Here is an 18,724-nt window from a genome sequence, read left to right on the forward strand (position 1 = left end):
TGTCTATTTCAGCAATAAGCACATGGGATCTTTTGACCAACACGTGCAACCTCCACGTCTTCTTGCGATCCAAAGGACAGAAAACTGGAAAAGCACGTAGGGCCAGAGATGCCTCTCACATGACTACATCGGATGTTAATGTATAGTTTTTTGAGGAAGCACAACCATACCGCACTCAGCATGGTTATATTAATTATCACCATTAAGCATCAAGGTCAAAGGCTCAAAGCCAAACACCTCCATTAACTCTTCCAAGAAATCTAACCATTTTCATCAGGAAAAAAAAAAATGATTCAGCAATTCACATCATGCAAATCCCATAGGTATTTGGATGATCATAACCCTTGTTTATACGCAAGGGATTTACCATCGTATTTATTATATGAGCACGTAACAAATGGTATTAGAATCACCATTGTATATTGCAGTTTTGAATACTTGGAGCTTTTAAAATGTGCTCATTGATCTCAAGCCATAAGCGGTTGATTAAAGAAATGCCGAAAGGTTTTTCGCCATATTTGCTTGGTTGGACTAGCTTATTGTAGAGCATAAAGGGCATACAAGAGGAAAAAAAAAAAAAATTGAATTTCCAATGGAAGAGAACAAAACAATCGTAGTAGAAGACTATAACAATGAAAAGGTTGCCCGATCATCCTCAACCCGAGCATGGAGAGTGAGTGAGTATGAGGATGGAATGTGCAATATCACATGCATAAATAGAGTCCTAGTTAATTTGATAATTAGTTATTCATATTTCTTTTTTACAATAAATTATTTACAAGACAACACAGAAGTTGGTAAGATAAGTAGGTGAGTGAGGTCAAGCCAAGCGGAAAATTATTTGGATTTATCTGGAAATTTGGATTTATTTCGAGGGAGGCCACCTGGCAAATGACTAAAATGGGGTTTTGAAAGCTGAACTGGACTCCATTAAACCAAAAGAGACTTAAAAAAGAAAAAGAAAAAAGAAAAAAAGAAAAGAAAAGAGGATTATCTTTGGGGGGGAACTGGGAAGAAAGGAGCCCAATAAGAGAGATGGGCCCGAAAGCTCAAAATCGTCCTCTCGTAGTTCGTAAGCTTTCGTCTCTCCCTTCTGTTCCTTTCACCCCCGACCTTTTCTTGGCCTTTCAGTTTCCATTATATTCAAAGCACACTTTTCACACACTTGACATCGAAAGAAAACAAAAGCTCACCTCTGACAAGCACTTGACAAACAGGGAATTCCAGCTTCTGTTCATATTCATGTTCATATTCATTCTCTTCTGCATTCATCAAGTCTAATCAGCGAGACTCATTTCTATTTTCTACCGTACGTACATTTACTCAACAGCGCTCTTCGTTTTCTTGGCTTATTAAGGCTTGTCTTTGATTCTTTTATCTGGATCTGATGCTGTTACACATTATCATAAATCACTGTTTCTCTGAATGCCTTGCTGACCATCTCTTTTTGTTTTTTTGTTTTTTTTTTTTTTAAATCATTGTTTGACCGTTATACCATTTTCATATAATTAGCTTCCTCTGTATGAGTTGGATTTTTTGTATTTTTTTAGTCTCTCTCTCTCTCTCTCTGTGGCGTGTTATTAATTGGGAAATGATTGTGAACTCTGATTTTGTATAGTTCATTTGTGGGGCTCCTCTTCAGGAATATATGGTGTATTTTACTGTATTTTGTATAGATGAATGAGTGGGGTAGGTGAAGTTATACCCAAGACTGTTAATAATTTGAGATTTGAAGACTTACCCACGTTCTCTTTTCTTTTCATTCTCTTTCTTATGCTCAGAGTATATGTTCTTTCATTTTTGTTTATTCACATTATACGATAATCCATGGACTTTTGCGCCAGTTTTTGATTTGCTTTGCTCTAATCGTAATCTTTCATTGTGTTATGGTTTCATAGCATAGATGCATTGTGACTGATCGTACCCGCTGAGGGCCAAGCCGACATTTTTTCAGTATAATGGTACTTGGGCTAAGATCAAAGAGTCGAAAAAGTGTTTCATTTCAGGTTGATTACCTTATCCATGTACAGGAGGTCAAGCCATGGCCCCAATCACAGTCTTTGAAATCTGCTCAGTCTGTGGTGGTTCAGTGGGAAAATGGTGATAGGAATTCTGGGTCCTTTTCTTGTGGTGTTGGGGATGGAAGGATTGGAATGGGCGAGTCTTTCAGGCTTCCGGTTACTTTATATAGGGAAGCATCCAAAAAGGCCACAACCCGTGAGAGTTTTCTGAAGAACAGCTTAGAGTTTTACCTGTACGAGCCTCGGAAAGACAGGGCAGTGAAAGCTCAACTCTTGGGGTCGGCTGTGGTAAATCTTGCAGATTATGGAGTCATCAAGGAAACCATAACCATAAGTGCTCAAGTGAACTGCAAACGGAGTTTTAAGAGCTCGGTGCAACCAGTTCTTTATGTTAACATTCAACCTCTTGATAGAGATAGTTCCGGCTCATCACCAAAGGGCAGCTTGTCAAAGGAAGTTTCACTGGACAAAAGCGAATCGTTTTCAGGATTGGCAAGTGAAGGGAATGATGAGGAAGCTGAGATTGCATCGTTTACTGATGATGACGACTACAATGATGAAGATTTGTCGTCACATTCATTGCAAACAATTGCATCTTCTGCTTTTGAGACTACAGGGTGTTCACCACCTCAAAGAGAGCAGGTGCTCAATATCATTGCTTTCTTATCATTCTCACTAAATGTATCAAAAAATTTATCCCCTTTTTGTATGAATTGCTTTCTCTGTTGCATTGAGCATATTTCTTGGTGTCATCCATAAAATATATTAGCTTTTTTTGGCTGCTTGAAATTGAAGTGCAATAGGAATTTCAGTTCTACATGATTTGAAATTCCTGCTGTTGCTGTATAACTATTGGGTTTAATTTTTCTGTAAATTTAAATCAATTCCAAATTAACTGAACTGTCAAAGTGAATTGGGTGAGGGAATTAAATCCAATGCCCCCATTTCCATGCAATAAAACATCACAAGTTTTCGTATGCCTACATGATTATGTTTTGCTTGACTAGTTTTGGCTCAGTTGGATGCAGTGTTCAAACTTAAATGGGTTCCTGTTCTGACTTGATGAATTTCTTCTAGTTGTACTGTCTTTAAGTTACTTATAAGATGACTGATGCATCTTTTGTTAGCATGTGATGCTCTCATGCCACTTTAGCCATAGACCTGGAAAATATGTATGGATTTAGTTTTCACCCAGTTGCAAAAGTTTCACAAGAGAGGTGTAAATGTTTTGTTGCATTCATCCAAATTCATTTTTACATTGGTGTAATACTTCTAAACTTAGGAAATGGTGGAGTCAATGGACTGCAGCTCTAGATCTGTCTGTGTGGTATGCTGATAATGGAACCAATCTGATTGTTTGTCTATATTTTGTCCTAGCAGATTTAGTTGTGTAGTTTTAGGTACTTGAACAGCCATTTGTCATTAAATTGCAGAACAAATCAACATCAGTAAATGATAACACAGAAAGTGCTAATGTTGGCATTTTGGAAAACAAAGAGAAAAAGGAGCTGCAACAAAATGGACAGGAAGAACAGACCTTAGAGGTGACAAAACATCATGTAGAAGAAGACAAACTAGTTGGCAACTTATCTGAGGATGCTGCCTGTAAGCAAGTCAAATTAAGGAATGATACTCTTTCATTCAGCAGGAATTCACTTGGACTTCAGGAAAGTGTTTCTAAAACTAATAAACTAAATCATGTGAAGTCTGTTCAGTTCCCTTTCAACTCTGCCAATAGCAGTGAGATGTTAAGCACCAGTCAGCTCATGGGACAGGGAAACAATATTAATGTTCCAGAAGCAGGTAGTGCCCTGAGTCATTCAACTACTGAAAGTAAAGCAACAATAAATGGCTTATACGATGGGAAAGTCGAATTAGAATCTAAAATTGAAATGCTTGAGGAAAAGTTGCAGAAAGCTGCTGCTGTCGAGGTTGCCCTTTATTCAGTTGTTACTGAAAGTAAAGCAACAATAAATGGCTTTTCTGATGGCAAAGTCGAATTAGAATCTAAAATTGAAATGCTTGAGGAAGAGTTGCGGGAAGCTGCTGCTGTCGAGGCTGCCCTTTATTCAGTGGTTGCTGAACATGGGAGTTCTGCCAACAAGGTCCATGCTCCGGCTCGGCGTCTTTCTAGGTTCTATCTTCATGCTTGTAAAGCGAGGTCCCCGGCTAATAGGGCAAGTGCTGCTAGAACTGCTGTTTCAGGATTAGTTTTGGTTGCTAAAGCATGTGGAAATGATGTTCCGAGGTATGTACAAACTCACTTTTTCAGAATTTTTAAAGCATTTGCAAATGATGGTGCATTACGAGGTTGGCAGATTTTAAACGCTGATATTTCTATCACAGAGAAGATCGATCTTGTTTTGCAAATTGTCAAGGTATCTTGTGTTCGTCTTTTTCTTATGATTGGGGTTTCTCGTGTATTCTCTCCGTGTACCAGGGTTGTGCCCATCTGCCCATTTAATGAAATTGATTTACTTATCATAAAAAAAAAAAAAAAAAAAAAAAAAAAAAAAAAGGAAGCCCAGGTAGCTGAAGCTAAAGACAATTAACTGTCTTTTTAGTGATGCATATCACTCATGCCAGGCTTTCTAATTCAACATAGAAACCTTCAGGGAAATCTTCATCTTCCAGGAAAAATCCTACTTTTGTTTGGATTTGTAGTTAAATTTTTTGCCTTTGTTAAACAGGTTGACTTTCTGGTTGTCAAACTCAATTTTGTTGAGGGCAATCATCAGCCAAGCTGTTGAGAAATTGCAACTATCTGCTGGACCAAACATTGATAGTAGTGGTGGTGGGAATGGGTTGGGTGAGATTTCTTCCCTGAAGTGGCACGAGTCATCTCTTCATGGGGAACAGAAAAATAATACAGTGCAATATTTTGATGACTGGGAGGACCCACAAACATATATAGTTGCATTGGAAAATATTGAGGCTTGGATTTTCAACCGAATCATTGAGTCTGTGTGGTGGCAGGTCAAATTCTCTCTCTTTCTTTCTGCTGTTGCTTCTGCTAAGTTCTCTCACATAGAAATTTTTGATAACATTTCATTTGCTGTTTTGGTGTATCCAGACTCTGACTCCACATATGCAGCCTGCTGCTGCTAAGAGCTCAGGCTCAAGGAAAACCCATGGAAGGAGATATGGTTTAGGTGATCAGGAGCAAGGGAACTTCTCCATAGATCTTTGGAAAAAAGCTTTCAAGGATGCTTGTGAAAGGCTTTGTCCTCTTCGAGCTGGAGGGCATGAGTGTGGCTGCTTGCCTTTGCTGGCAAAATTGGTATGTTAATGTATTGAAAATTCCTCAAATATGTCTTACAAAAATGAGATTCTTAAATGGTACACTTTTAGTTTGTGAATCGAAATGGAAAAGCCAAGTTGTGAATGTGTATGATCATGTGATAGTTAAACTGTGGGGACGTACATTTCCTTAGAAACCTGAAGTTGATGAATCCATTCTGGTGGATGATTTATTCTTGACTAGATACATGAACATTAAAATTAATCAATTGGAGGGTATGTTCATGGTAATCTCTATCACTGCATCTTTGTTTGTATTATAGCATTGCTTATTACTATGGATGCTCTATTCTAAAGTGGTGCAAATGCAATTTGTGGTCTGAATGTTACCGACACTATAGTCTAATGGCATTAATTTTGTCCCAAACATCTCATCAATCGAGTTCTTTTGCACTTCCTGGCCATCCAAAATAACAATTTGGCTATAGTTTGCTCCACCAGGCTGGGATGTTGCATAATGAAGTTTAATGATAAAAGGAATGTAAGTTACATGCATGTGCAGGATATTTGGAACCAATGCCTGCTCTAGCCACATAATCAACTTATATATGTTTTTTTTTCCTGATAACATACACATTCTAATGTATTGGACCAGTTACTATCCCATTATTACTTGAGCATGTGTAGATCATGTGCCTTAACATTGGGCTGCTGGGCCTAGTGGCATGGGGTAAGTGCTGAAAAACAAAAGAGATTGGGAATTCAAAACTCCTTGAGCACTAATTACAACAGCCACATCGTCCCTCATCCATTTAGTATTCTCAGGGCTAGGGTTCTTATAATACCCCCCTATCAAACCAAAAAAAAAGAAGGAAATTTATTAACTTCTTCGGAACATGTTTTTGTCTTCTGTGAATTTTGGGATAATTTTAACTATTTTGGAAATGCAATCTTACAGAAAATATGTGCTATTCTATTGTGTTTCTAGGTAATGGAGCAGTTGGTATGCAGACTAGATGTGGCAATGTTCAATGCTATTCTTCGTGAATCAGCTGAAGAGATGCCGACAGATCCTGTTTCTGATCCCATTAGTGATTCTAAGGTTCTTCCCATTCCTGCTGGGAAATCAAGCTTTGGGTCTGGTGTGCAGCTAAAAAATGCTGTGAGTAATTTTTTCAGTGGGATACTTTGATATCATCATTTTGCAGCCATTTTCTCTCCTTTCTCATTCTTATTTCCGAGAAGTTAACTGTTTTTATCTGCTTCAGTCCTTTTGGATGATTTTATGGGCCCTGAGAAAAATAGAAAAATGTTTTGATTATTATAACATTTGGGTGCTTTATACCCTTTTCGTGAACCTGTTACCATGTTATGCAAGATGAATCCACTTTGATAATACTTTTGCCGCCTTATCATTGATGGTAATGCAAAAATTGACTTAATATTGGTCTTCCAAAAGAATGTGAGCAAAAGATGGCCTCAAGTTCTATTATTATGAAGGAATCAGTGATTCTGCGTACTCTTGATTAAAGTTTATTGCTCTCTTTTATTTGTGCTTTCAGATAGGGAACTGGTCAAGATGGCTTACAGATTTATTTGGCATTGATGATAGCGATGCTTGTGAAGATGAGAATAAACTTGATGGTGACAAGAAACTGGAATGTGAGACATCCTTCAAGGCTTTCCATCTCCTTAATGCATTGAGTGATCTCATGATGCTTCCTTTTGAAATGCTTGGGGATAGGTCCACAAGAAAAGAGGTCAAATCCTGTAACTTTAACGCTTTCAGTTGATTTTCATTCTCCCTGTTCTTTTGCTTCACTTTTCTTTGGGATCAATTACCCTATTCACTGTTTAATTTTAATATATTTTAGGTATGCCCCAAATTTGGTGCATCATTGATCAAGAGGGTTCTTAACAATTTTGTCCCCGATGAGTTTTGCCCAGATCCAATTCCAGGGGCTATTTTTGAGGCCCTGGATTCTGAGGTTAGTACATCCTCTAGAACCTCTTATTCACTGCAAATTTTTGCCTCCCTTCTTAGTTTTTCTCCTTCATTCCTGCTAAGATTACATAGGTTTCATTTTTATGTGATTGGTTGCTACAGAATCTAACTAACAACATTTTGCATAGAACTCACTATGTTAGCCTTGATTCCCTTCTGCTTGGTTTTATATTGATTTAGGACCTTCTTGAGGTTGAGGAAGATACTATCACAAGCTTTCCATGCACTGCTGCTCCAACAGTTTATCAACCACCTCCAGCAGCTTCACTAACAGGCATCATAGGAGAGGTTGGAAGTCAATCTATGATGAGCGGGTCGTCAGTGCTTCGAAAAGCATACACCAGTGACGATGAGCTTGATGAGTTGGATTCACCTATAACTTCCATTGTCATAGACAACTTCCGGGTTTCTCCTACTTCAGCGAGACCCAACTTGATGCTGAAGAAAGGCAGTGGTCGAAAGGTTGTCAGGTATCAACTTTTGCGGGAAGTATGGAGAGATGGTTAATAGTCTTGTTTCTTTCATATAATACTTCTCTCACCAATGTATGTATGTATGAATGTATGTATATGTATATGTATATTGAGATCTAGTTTATCTTGATCCCTTGAGAATTACAGAGTACCATAACTCTGTTTCACCAGCATTCACAAATCATGCATGAGGCTGGAGAAGCTGGCTCCCTGTTCTATCTGAGCCCAATCACAATACAAATTTAGGCAAAGCATGACGAAGATTCCCCCAATTGGTTGCCAGAAATGTTTGATGATTCCTTACAGTCTTGGTTGCCCAGAGTAGGTAGGCTCTGCGCGGGGTTGCTCAAATCACGTGCTATACAAACAAACTCAATTGTAGGGATTCCAATTCCTCGCAATATTGTTATTAGTCTACTTTGTGAATTACACAATGAACAACTATATTCATAAATATATCAGGCTATAGAAGAGGGATAGTTATCCCTTTGGATTTGTTTGTATGGAGTATTTGCGAATTGAGAGGTAAGAGAAGCTGGTCGTCCCTGGATATTGGTTCCCTGCTAGGATGGTACATATGAGATTCATATATCGTGCAATGAGGCGTCCATAATAACTCCAATTCTATCCGAGCCCAAAATCTTAACCCCAACCCACTACATCACATGCCCACAAGTTTCTGTAGAGGATTAGCCACTCGACTAAGGAGATTGGTCTGAGTTCTGACCACTAGTTTACCTAACGTTTTTCGATCTGTTGTTTTCATAGTTGATTAGGTTAAATTTCATTGTCAGGCTACGTGGTAACTTTAGCCGACAAGTAATGAATTCTATTAAATGTCATATGCGTGAGTCAAAATTGTGTTAGCTGTTAGAGTCTACCTTCACCTAACATTCAACATAATGTTTATAATAAGACAGGAGAGGACATGGGCGAAATATTATGAAATATACATAATTGCTTGATGTACGCAGCCGTTAGAGACAAGGGTAAGATGAGAGAGGGAGTTTTGTGATGTTCTCTTACCCGAAGTGGGGAATTCTTGCGCTCAAACAATTCCCTCGGCCGTGATGAAAACTTAACCGTGTGGGTTTCCATCACTAGCTTTATCCTTGAGAGCTTAATTTGATGACTGCCAGGGCCCATAAACATATATTGCATCTGCTGTTGATGATTTGTTCTTGCTGCATAGTGATCATTCTTTAAGCTGCTACACAGCCGAGGTAGGCTTTCATAACATCTATTATTCAACTTCTTTTATCTATCTGGTTATGATCTGTTTTAGTCTAAGCTATTGAATATATTTTCCAATAGAAAACATTTTTAAGTTGAAACAAATGGAGCCTTAGTAATTTTTAGTAATTTATACTTTCCAGTGCCTGCAGAATTTAGTTGAACTGGTGTACAAATATCACCAGTTTTCACTTACTAGGGATATATGGGTTTTTTTTTTTTTTTTTTTTTTTTTCATACTCTTTCCTTTGAGAAGTTGGGATGCAATAACCCGATTACTAAACAATAGCATGAGTTGTGTCCACATATATTTCTTTGTATTCTTCTCTCCTGTAAACTCTTTGTTAAATCATTACTTATTTCAATCACAGACTGGTGGGTTTGGAAAGTTGCTTGATGGGATGGCAGAGACAAATGAAATTGCAGATATTTCAATTGAAATGTCAAACTTAGATAAAAGTTTAGCATCTTCCATCACTAAAAAGTTGTTGTATGATTCACCATCCTTACAAGAGAGTAGCATTTTCAGAGTTCCTCAGAAACTTCGCCGGCGTAATGAGAATGTTTATGATCCTAACATAGTCTCCATTGGCCCTTATCACCGTGGCACTAAAAGATTAGTGCCCATGAATGAGATAAAAATGTGGTATCTAGGATCCCTCTTTAAACGGTTTCCGCTGACTCCAGAGAAAACTTTGGAGCACATTGTTGAAAGCATTAGAACGTTGCAGAAGCGTGCACGTGATCATTATGCAGATCCATTTAGTCTAAATGACGAAAAATTCATAGAAATGCTGGTAGTTGATGGTTGCTTTCTAATCGAGCTTTTTCGAAAAGAGGCATTCATTGTAGAACCACACTGTGATGACCCTATATTTAACACGTCCTGGATGTATGAAAATTTGTATCATGACTTGATTTTGTTGGAAAACCAAATTCCTTGGTTTATTCTCCAGCGCCTGTTTGAGCTAACCGTAGCGGTCATCGAACAAGAGCCCCATTTTCTAGTTAAGCTTGTTCTCAAATTCTTTGAAAGTATGATGTTGATGACAGTGCCGGCTGAATACAGAGCAAATGGCCGTGAAGTTAAGCATATACTTGACTTACTGCACAGCTGCTTACTTTCCACGTCCGGTCAGGGAAGACCTAAAAACATAAATTTGGAACTCTTTCCTCCGGTGACAGATCTCTTACAGGCTGGAGTCATATTCAAGAAGGGAAATCCTGATGATGTTTTGAACATCAAGTTCAACAAAGGGGTGTTTGAAATCCCTCCCATAAAAGTCCGAGGAAACTCAGAATCTTTGTTCCGAAATCTTATAGCGTATGAGCAATGTGACCGCCATTGCGGGAATCAGTTCACGTCTTATGCAGTACTCCTGGATTGCCTCATCAATTCCAGCAAGGATGCTGACCTGCTTTGTGATGAAAAGATTGTTGTGCATGCTATGAGTACAGAAGACGTATCCAATCTCTTCAACGGGTTGTACAACGACACTCTCATCTCCGAATTCTACTATGGTCAGATAGCTCGTGATGTTAACAGGTATTATAGATCACGATGGCCTAGATGGAGAGCAACCTTGATGCGTGACTATTTCAGTAATCCATGGTCCATCTCTTCCTTCATAGCCGCAATTTTTATACTTGTTCTCACCTTCCTACAGACTTTATTTTCCATTTTCTCTTTCTAATATGTTACTCATTTCTATACGAGTAATGCTATATATTCAACTTTCATCCTAATTTTATCTTACTGGGTTGACATGGAATGAAAGTCGAGTGTTTAATATTACTTTTCACGTACACATCTTAGTTATTTTGTTGTGATTTTATTCAGTTGGGTTGTAATCCTTATATTAGTGTCTATGTAGGGGTCAAGTAGCAGTGTGGTCATGGGAGTCTGGTTTATCAAGTATCTAATCTTGTTGTCATGTAGGAATACGAGTCTCAGTAGTTGTTGAACTCTTACTTTACAACGTGTATAAGATGAGTGCAGAAGGAGTAAAGAAATCATTGTTGATTAACATTTTTCCAAAGCATACAGCTTAGCCGGACTCCCTCGAACTTATCCGATGAAAATGCAGTTGATCGAGAACCAAGAATTCTTGTTGGTTCTTATCATGATCTGGTGGTGCTATTTTATCACGTGTATTATGTATACTCTGAGTAATGTTTCATTTACAACCTCTCCCTGACAGAGCAGAAAAAAGTTAGTTTGCACCCTCCCCCGGCCTCCCCGTCCTTGTTTGCGCTTGCCACTTTCAACCACCACAAGGGGTTGTCAGATCACTCAATCTGGTGGCAATTTTTTTTTAAGCTGACATTCGTAATGCTACATTGTAAAACAATTGTAAGTCTTAACATTTTTCTTAAAGTAAAGCTAGGAATCACATTTTTATCTTATAACAATTATCCTATAATGTGACGTGACAGTAACAATTAACTTTTGCTTTATTCCTAGTTAAAAATCAAAGGTTTGTTGAGATTATCACAATAATATTATGTATTAGTTGTAAAATAAAAATACGGTTTATAACATTTTTCTTGTTCTTAATACTTCTGAACTACATTTTTCTTATACTTCTAAAGGATCAGCATATCTTGACAATCATAGTATTTAGGCCATTCTTTGACTTGTAGACCCTCCAAGTCTATAAAATTACAAGTTTTTTACCAAATTAAAGGAAACTGGAACGTATTAGTGGCCGTGACAAATTCATAATCCTCACCAGGAAATGGCAAATCACATATATATATATATATATATATATATATATATAGCCGAATTACTGTCAAAAGTGCCTTAATATTGCGACATATGTCGTGAATCTTTTTTTTTTTTAAAGGATAAACCGGTTTTTTTAAGAGTGAACCGGTTTCTAATAGTGAACCAGTCATTAAAGTAGCTCAATTAAAGACATTTAATTATATTTCAATAATTTTTCCTTATATGTAATTTCATTAAATTCAAACATTTAATGCACAATATTAAGTATTATTAATGTCCAAATCAAATAAGGAAATTATGTATTAATACTTTTAGTCACTTTAATATTTTTAATTCAAATTTAGAAAAGGTTAGAGAAGACGAATATTTTTTCTACATATACTTTGTGCATGTAATAATAGATAAATTATAAAATAAGAATTTTTTTTTTCTAAACAATAAGCCTTGAAAAATAATTTGATTAATAATATATTATTTACAAAATAATAAGGCCTACAAAATAAAGATCTCCCAATCGTACTTAATTAGAATAACACAATCCTCTCCAAATAATTGTAATTGAGTATTAACTATATTTGAAGGTTGTTTATTTTTTATTTTTTAGTTTGTTCTTTGATGAAAATTGCAACTTCTAAATTAAGATAATAAATTGTTTGAATTTTTAGTGGGCTGATGGAAGATTATAGTGTGTTTATTTGAATTTTGTGCAAAAAAAACCAAAAAAAAAAAAAGAATAGAAACTCTTTCAAAACACTAAAGAGATAATTAAACATTAAACCTGAGAGGATTTATCTGATCGTGTTAAATAATAAGTGCAATATTTTGTTTTATTAGGTACTTATAAAATAAAAAGATTTTGTTTATTTTTACATTGTATTTGATTCAATGATTCCGTCTAGGGTTTCTATTTAATTGAAAATATGTTAATTGGATTTATCTTTGTGTATCTATGTATAAATTTTTCACGACAGTAGATTGATAATTTTTATGTTTGTTTCTCTAAAAAGTTTATTTGTATTAAAATATAATAGGTATCACACCAATAAGGTTTTATGTTTTAATTCATTTGAATATTTTATTGGATTTTTTTTTTCGTTTTTGTGATTTACTCGAATTTTCTAGCATTTTTTGAAAGTGTTGAAGAGTTTTATTTGATTGCATTAAATATTGAGTGAAATATGTGTTTTATTTTGTATTAAAAAGAGAGAAGATTTTGTTTATTTTACTCAGTATTTTTCTGAAATGATTAGAACTTTATGGGTTTTATTTGTATTGAAATATAATAAGCATCACATCAACAATATCAGAGTTTCCTACTAATTTTCTATTAATCTTTTGATAATCAGAATTCAAGTTTTCTTCTTGCTATATATATATATATATACAATTTTCATTAAGTACATGTTTGGTGCACTTTAAAAAGAAAAAGTACATGTTCAGTAATATACCGGTGTATACCATTTAATATTTATTTTCATTAAAAGAGAGATGATAGATTTTTGCACACACGTATTTTAACTTATAATGAAAAGTAAGACGGGATGCATTTAAGTTTTTGAAATTAAATTATAATGAAAAATTCAGTGCATAGCGCGAGTTATGTGCTAGTTGTAATTAATTTCATAACAAAGTTACGAATATCATTGGAGGTGATTTCAAATCCTTTCATTTCTATAATGTCGCAGAAACCACATGGGTACACTCCAAGATTCCAAAGTTGGCTCTAGTCTACTGCAAGTATCCCTTCATCTTTTTTTTGTATCTGCCAATAACCCACAAGGAAAACTCATAAGGCATCAGTACTATTTCATCAATATTTTTCAGTTCGTACTCAAAAATTGTTGCATTAAAATCTAAATCATAAAAGTCCATGTAACACATGGATCGGAATTGGCTGCAATTCGTTGACTGAATTGAAGCCTGCTCAATTCCTTAATGAGAGAGGGCCCTAATGGTGCCCACTTGTCTCTAGGGCAAATAGATCCTATCGGGACCTCCAGCATAAATGGATTCATGTAAGCATTACTGATGCATGCAGTTGAGTTGAAAAACATAAATGAGCAGGAAAGCAAGAGATCTCACAGCTTGGATTCTGCACCAAGACTTTGGCTGCGCAATGCGTCATAGTGTCCATAACCATGATAAAGGACACGGACGGGGTCATCTTGACCATATTCTTGACCATATTCAGCTATAATTTTCAGGCTTCCAGAATTCTTGTCCTTCATGTACACAGTGATTGGCATCCTAAATGGAAAATTGTGCGATGAATCATGATAATTAATATAATGCCAAAGGCCCATAAACACAGTTATGCAGGGCAATCTGTTTGAGATCATTTTCTACAGGGCTCAATGGAGAGAAAGAGCGAGCTTACTGTAGAACATGGGAGGCCATCAGCAACTCAGGCTCTCCTCCCCATATGTGGGGCTGTCGCATCTGTACAACATACGTGTCAAAATCACCTTCAAGAAACCTGCCAGTGAATCAAGACTTGAAAACTTTGCTTAAATGAGTATTAAAGATCATTTCAATTGCAACTCTTCCAGGCAGCAACTCATTAGGATTTGTGAATTCTGTTTCGCTTGTGGAAACGGGTATAATATTATATAGATCAACTTTAATTCGACCAATTATTTAATTAAACGGGTTAAACTTCTTAACCCTAATCCATTAATTTCGTATTATTTATTATGTTCGTGTTAAATTTGATTTTAAATGGAATGGTATAAACAGGGCAGTCCTCTTCAACAACCACAACAAATGATCCAAAATGAAGCCACAGTCTCACCGAGTATTCTCAAGAAAATTTACCATTCAGTGTCAGCTCGCCTCTTGATGAATTCATCTACCACCTGCCCAAACCATTTAATGTTTGCTTTGTAAGAAAGGATGACCAGAATGGACTGAAATAGTTGACCAAAACGAAAGGATAAAGTCATGAAACAATTTGATTGGGTAGATTTCGAAAAGTTATATGAAAAAAAAAAAAAAAATCTACTCTATTCGAAAACTGAACAAGCTGGTCTGCAATTAGTCTGAGAAATGATGTTGAGTAATTGGTAGGAGTCAAGCAAAGTTTCCAATATGTATTTATGTGAATGGGAAAGAGTGAAAAGGTGAAACATGCTAATTACAAAGCATCACTCTCCTTGTGAAATGAGTAAACATAAGTTTATGTTGTACTTTAGCTCTGAGCTCGTCTGCAAGTTCTTTCTGGTGGCTCTCACTTGGAGATGGCTTCCCTTTTCTCAGGCAGGCTCCATGAACGATAGACCGGAACAAACATCTTCCATCTCCAGGTATTCCTTTACCAATCAAATATATAGCATGTGTCAATGTACTGATGATGAAGTCAAGCAATAAATGGAATTGTTAGCTATCCAAAACATGCACCCACTCAAACATACATACATACATACATAAATTACATAAGTATAGCTAAGGGGTGAGGCTGCAGCTCAACAAAAAGAAAGAATGGTTTAATTTCTGAGCTATAGTCAACAGTATGCATCCCCCAAAAAAGGTACCTCTGTTACCAAAGGGAGATCATTAATCACAAACAATTTGCAATGATTCTTAAGAAAGGAAAAAAAAAAAATTGAACAGGAGAGAAAGAAACAGACCTAGGCCATAATCCATTATAAGCAGCACAATTTCTCAAACCTTAGAAGAAAAAGATGACACTCAAAAACCAGAAAGCAAGATCATAAGATAACAATGAAGACATAAGCTGCAAGAAAAGCAGGAATGCAAAGCCAAATGCAAGAAGCAAAGTATATAAACTACTTAAACGAAGGGTTTAACTTAAATCACAAGGAGGACATGAAACGTGAAAACTGATGAGACATACCAAGCGAAGTTTCGGATTTCTGCATTGTTCGAGCATATGGAAAGGAGAAAACCATCTCTTCTTACGAAGACCAAGCAAGCACTAGGCCGTGTGCAAATTGATATGAAGCTGGAAAATCACTTGTGATAAGACTACCACTCGTTTACAACTTTTCTGAGTTGTGGTGCAAAAGCCACCGTCAGAGAATCGAATTCCATTATTAATTATTCTTTACAGGGTGAGACTTGGGTATGGGAGGGTATAGTCCGTTACCATTTCCATTTTTTTTTTTTTTTTTTTTAAAGCAAGATAACTATAATATTAATGGAAAATAAACTATAAGGAGGGGCAGGAGATCCCAACAAACACTTCAATACGGTAATAACATTGTAAAAAATAAAAACATTTTACGTCGAAATGAACGAAACTTAAATAAAAAATTGATTCAAAATGATTCTTTAACAAAAAAGATTAGACTGTCGAAATCATTTGCTACATATTAAATTTATAGCAAAAATGTATGCATCGACAACAACGACGATGAGGCGGTCGATATTGAAAATCACATTTTTGAATGGTATTAAAGTAAACCTTTTATTGGGATAAAATTAAGATGAATTGTACAATTCATCTGTTTGTCCTATCAAACACATGTGTTTGTCCTATCAACATCAATGGATTTATGGACAGTACATGCGAACATTATATAAATATGTAAAAAGTTATTAAAATAATAATAATTTTTTTTTTTTTCTTTCTATATTTTATATAAGAATCTTTAATATATTGAATATCTGAAATTGTTAAAATGTTCTGTTTTTGTAATAGTAATACTGGAAGGGAGGAGGAGCAAAACGCAACGTTCGGTTGTTAAGCCACACACTGAATTCGGAATAACACGTACGTGTCGAACTCTTACAAGGCGTGGAGCCGAGAGACCAGTCACCAATGCGTATTGCCACCATCAAATCATTACCCACGCAATCAACAAAGCTCCACAACCGTAAACGAGATTCTCCCGCTAAAAAGTCTATACCAGCCACTTCATTTGGCACCGATACCGTTAGCTGTTTCCCACCTTTAAATGGAACTTTTTTATTATCTTTTTGACATACGAGGAAATTCTTTTTATCAGTTTTTGCTGGGTAGAGGAATATTGTGTGGATTCTTCAAAGGTATGATTTTTCACCCTTAGAAAATAGGGTGATAATTGCCAAAAGCAATTAATTATTATTATTATTATTATTATTAATATATTGCAATAGGATTAAGTAATCTTTTTTTTTTTTAATGATTTTATTGTGTTTTAATATTTTTTTCATTAATTGAATTTCTTTGAAATTAAAGTTTGGATCTTCTTCAATAAATTCTATACTCGATTGTGTTTTATTTGAGATGGGTTTTCATTTTTTAAATCCGTGATTTTCTCAGTTCGATTCTCTTTTATTTTTTTAGGATGAAACTCACTTTGTTCGTCAATGATCTGATTTTTATTATTTCTCTTTCTTTTTCCCTCAGCGACCAAACATGGTTTTATTTTTATTAAATAAATATTTCTTCATTAAAAAACGAAAAAAAAAAAGAAAAAAAAAAAAGAAAAGAAGAGAGTATGTCTTTATTTTCTGAAAAAAGAAGCAGCATGTCCATGATTAGATGATTAGCATTGCCTTGCAAATGTTAATTATTAGAAATTAAGTATTATTGTCAAGCAAAATGAACAGGCCAGGTAAATACAGGAGGATATGGGAATGCAGTCAGAAAATGATGTAGAGGGCACTCGTTGGATCTTATTTGGATTTATTAATTTATATTGAACCTATAAATTAATTTTCTATTAAATGATTAGTTATTATGTTTGTCTATGTTAAGCCCCTAGTAATTATAAATATTCACATTTGCCATGAAAATATTTGCAATCTTCTCCTCACATTTGACTTGAATTGCTAAGGAACCAAGAGAAACAGCAAGAATGAGTTCCAGGCATCGTCCATTGCACACATGTGGAGCTTCAACACTGGCGATTGCTCATAGTGCTTCCGAAAAAGCTCAATCTTTTAATGGCCCAATAGGTTCAACGACAAGAAGGGTAGCCAAATTGGCCAGTCCACTAGCGCGTGTGATGCAATATCAATGGCTAGCAATCCTCTCCTTTGCCGATGATTGCATCCTAGCCGTTGAAAACGTTGTGGAGAAAATGTTTCCCCCATCAACCTATGTATTCAACAGGATTGACAACCTTGTCCAGATCATAGAAACTTTCCCAGCAAAGTTTGATGATGCTTTGGACAAAGCTCCTGAGATTGTCCACCAAGTTGTCTTTTTTATGATCACTACATTGACTCACTGGGAATCAGGAAGTGCAAGGGAAAAGGATATTATGGTTGATGAAGCACACGGCCAGGCTGCAGAAACGCCACAAGCTGAGCCTGGGACAGACAGCATGACAGTTGATTCAGGCACATACGAGGAGGAACAAGAGAAGGGGACAGAGGAAAAAAACATGGAAAAGGAATCAAGGGAGGAAGAAGATCAAGAAGTTGAAAAGATGAAGGAGAGTAGTGAGGAAACCAAAGTGGGCAAGGAAGAAGCTGGGAAAGGAGAGGAAAATGCAGATAAAAGCAAAAAGGATCCAATTCTAGAATTATTCGAGTCCGGATGGCTGATGAACCCTGCAAAAGGGTAGAAAGGGAGGCTAGGGAGCTCATGAAACTCAGAAAAATGGAAGCATAGCTTCTCAGTCCTGAACAGAAGCATAGCTTCGCAAAGATAATGCATCATTAATTAATGGGTCTACAGATGTATAATATTCAATTAATGATCTCCATCTGTATTGATGTTTCTTGCAAACTGGGTTTTGAGAATAGTTGCAGTGCAATCATAACATGTAATAGTAGGCAGGTTGAACATGGAAAGAATGTTAATTTGTAGCAAATGAACAGAAGCCATAAAAAATAATTAATTAAAGAGTGATGCTACTCTTCAATATCTAATTATCGCATCATCGGCTGACATGACGTGTTTGAAGGGATTAGTCAGCTCGTGTGACCTGGGTGTGAATGGTAATATTATTCTTAATTAAATAATTAAATTCATTATTTCTGGTTTAAGTTTTTTTTTAGATAACTGTTGATTTAGTATGATATCAGAGCAAAAATCTTGAATTCAAACTTTAACTCTATAATTTATCTT

The 18,724-nt window shown here is 35.9% G+C and overlaps 4 protein-coding genes across 5 annotated transcripts; 3 read left to right on the top strand and 1 right to left on the bottom strand.

Moving 5' to 3' along the window:
- The first annotated feature begins 1,058 nt into the window (after window positions 1-1,058).
- On the top strand, window positions 1,059-7,909 carry LOC132177454 (uncharacterized). The gene is made up of 9 exons (XM_059589788.1): window positions 1,059-1,309; window positions 1,899-2,663; window positions 3,455-4,269; window positions 4,712-4,997; window positions 5,095-5,301; window positions 6,250-6,423; window positions 6,824-7,021; window positions 7,136-7,249; window positions 7,447-7,909. Exons 2-9 carry the CDS (start codon window positions 1,959-1,961, stop codon window positions 7,771-7,773), a joined length of 2,826 nt encoding a protein of 941 aa, XP_059445771.1. The 5' UTR covers window positions 1,059-1,309; window positions 1,899-1,958; the 3' UTR covers window positions 7,774-7,909.
- A 772-nt stretch (window positions 7,910-8,681) lies between these two features.
- Window positions 8,682-10,831, top strand: LOC132177455 (UPF0481 protein At3g47200-like). The gene is made up of 2 exons (XM_059589789.1): window positions 8,682-8,962; window positions 9,344-10,831. Exon 2 carries the CDS (start codon window positions 9,374-9,376, stop codon window positions 10,664-10,666), a length of 1,293 nt encoding a protein of 430 aa, XP_059445772.1. The 5' UTR covers window positions 8,682-8,962; window positions 9,344-9,373; the 3' UTR covers window positions 10,667-10,831.
- A 2,481-nt stretch (window positions 10,832-13,312) lies between these two features.
- On the bottom strand, window positions 13,313-15,739 carry LOC132179635 (OVARIAN TUMOR DOMAIN-containing deubiquitinating enzyme 4-like). 2 transcript variants are annotated; one of them, XM_059592380.1, is made up of 6 exons: window positions 15,557-15,739; window positions 14,890-15,011; window positions 14,518-14,558; window positions 14,081-14,179; window positions 13,786-13,950; window positions 13,313-13,465 (listed from the first exon to the last, which is right to left on the bottom strand). In XM_059592380.1, the coding sequence occupies exons 1-6, from the start codon at window positions 15,609-15,611 to the stop codon at window positions 13,432-13,434; spliced, it is 516 nt and encodes a 171-aa protein (XP_059448363.1). In that variant the 5' UTR covers window positions 15,612-15,739; the 3' UTR covers window positions 13,313-13,431. The 2 variants fall into 2 exon arrangements, with proteins under 2 accessions (XP_059448363.1, XP_059448362.1); XM_059592379.1 differs by having other exon boundaries at window positions 14,518-14,609.
- Window positions 15,740-16,665: 926 nt separating this feature from the next.
- On the top strand, window positions 16,666-18,221 carry LOC132179978 (uncharacterized). The gene is made up of 2 exons (XM_059592805.1): window positions 16,666-16,710; window positions 17,484-18,221. The coding sequence occupies exon 2, from the start codon at window positions 17,505-17,507 to the stop codon at window positions 18,216-18,218; it is 714 nt and encodes a 237-aa protein (XP_059448788.1). The 5' UTR covers window positions 16,666-16,710; window positions 17,484-17,504; the 3' UTR covers window positions 18,219-18,221.
- The last annotated feature ends 503 nt before the right edge of the window (window positions 18,222-18,724 follow it).

This window comes from Corylus avellana, chromosome ca4 (genome assembly GCF_901000735.1).
Source record: "Corylus avellana chromosome ca4, CavTom2PMs-1.0".
Taxonomy (NCBI): domain Eukaryota; kingdom Viridiplantae; phylum Streptophyta; class Magnoliopsida; order Fagales; family Betulaceae; genus Corylus; species Corylus avellana.

What these genes read in the sequence shown, in the direction of transcription:
- LOC132177454 (XM_059589788.1), top strand. Translation starts at nt 1,959, where the DNA reads ATGGTACTTGGGCTAAGATCAAAGAGTCGAAAAAGTGTTTCATTTCAG. An exon ending in CACCACCTCAAAGAGAGCAG is followed by an intron (nt 2,664 to 3,454) that starts GTGCTCAATATC and finishes ATTAAATTGCAG; the next exon opens with AACAAATCAACATCAGTAAA. An exon ending in TTGAGTCTGTGTGGTGGCAG is followed by an intron (nt 4,998 to 5,094) that starts GTCAAATTCTCT and finishes TGGTGTATCCAG; the next exon opens with ACTCTGACTCCACATATGCA.
- LOC132177455 (XM_059589789.1), top strand. Translation starts at nt 9,374, where the DNA reads ATGGCAGAGACAAATGAAATTGCAGATATTTCAATTGAAATGTCAAAC.
- LOC132179635 (XM_059592379.1), bottom strand. Translation starts at nt 15,611, where the DNA reads ATGGTTTTCTCCTTTCCATATGCTCGAACAATGCAGAAATCCGAAACT. An exon ending in GAAATCCGAAACTTCGCTTG is followed by an intron (nt 15,012 to 15,556) that starts GTATGTCTCATC and finishes TGATTGGTAAAG; the next exon opens with GAATACCTGGAGATGGAAGA. An exon ending in CTTGGTGCAGAATCCAAGCT is followed by an intron (nt 13,466 to 13,785) that starts GTGAGATCTCTT and finishes GGTTATTGGCAG; the next exon opens with ATACAAAAAAAAGATGAAGG.
- LOC132179978 (XM_059592805.1), top strand. Translation starts at nt 17,505, where the DNA reads ATGAGTTCCAGGCATCGTCCATTGCACACATGTGGAGCTTCAACACTG.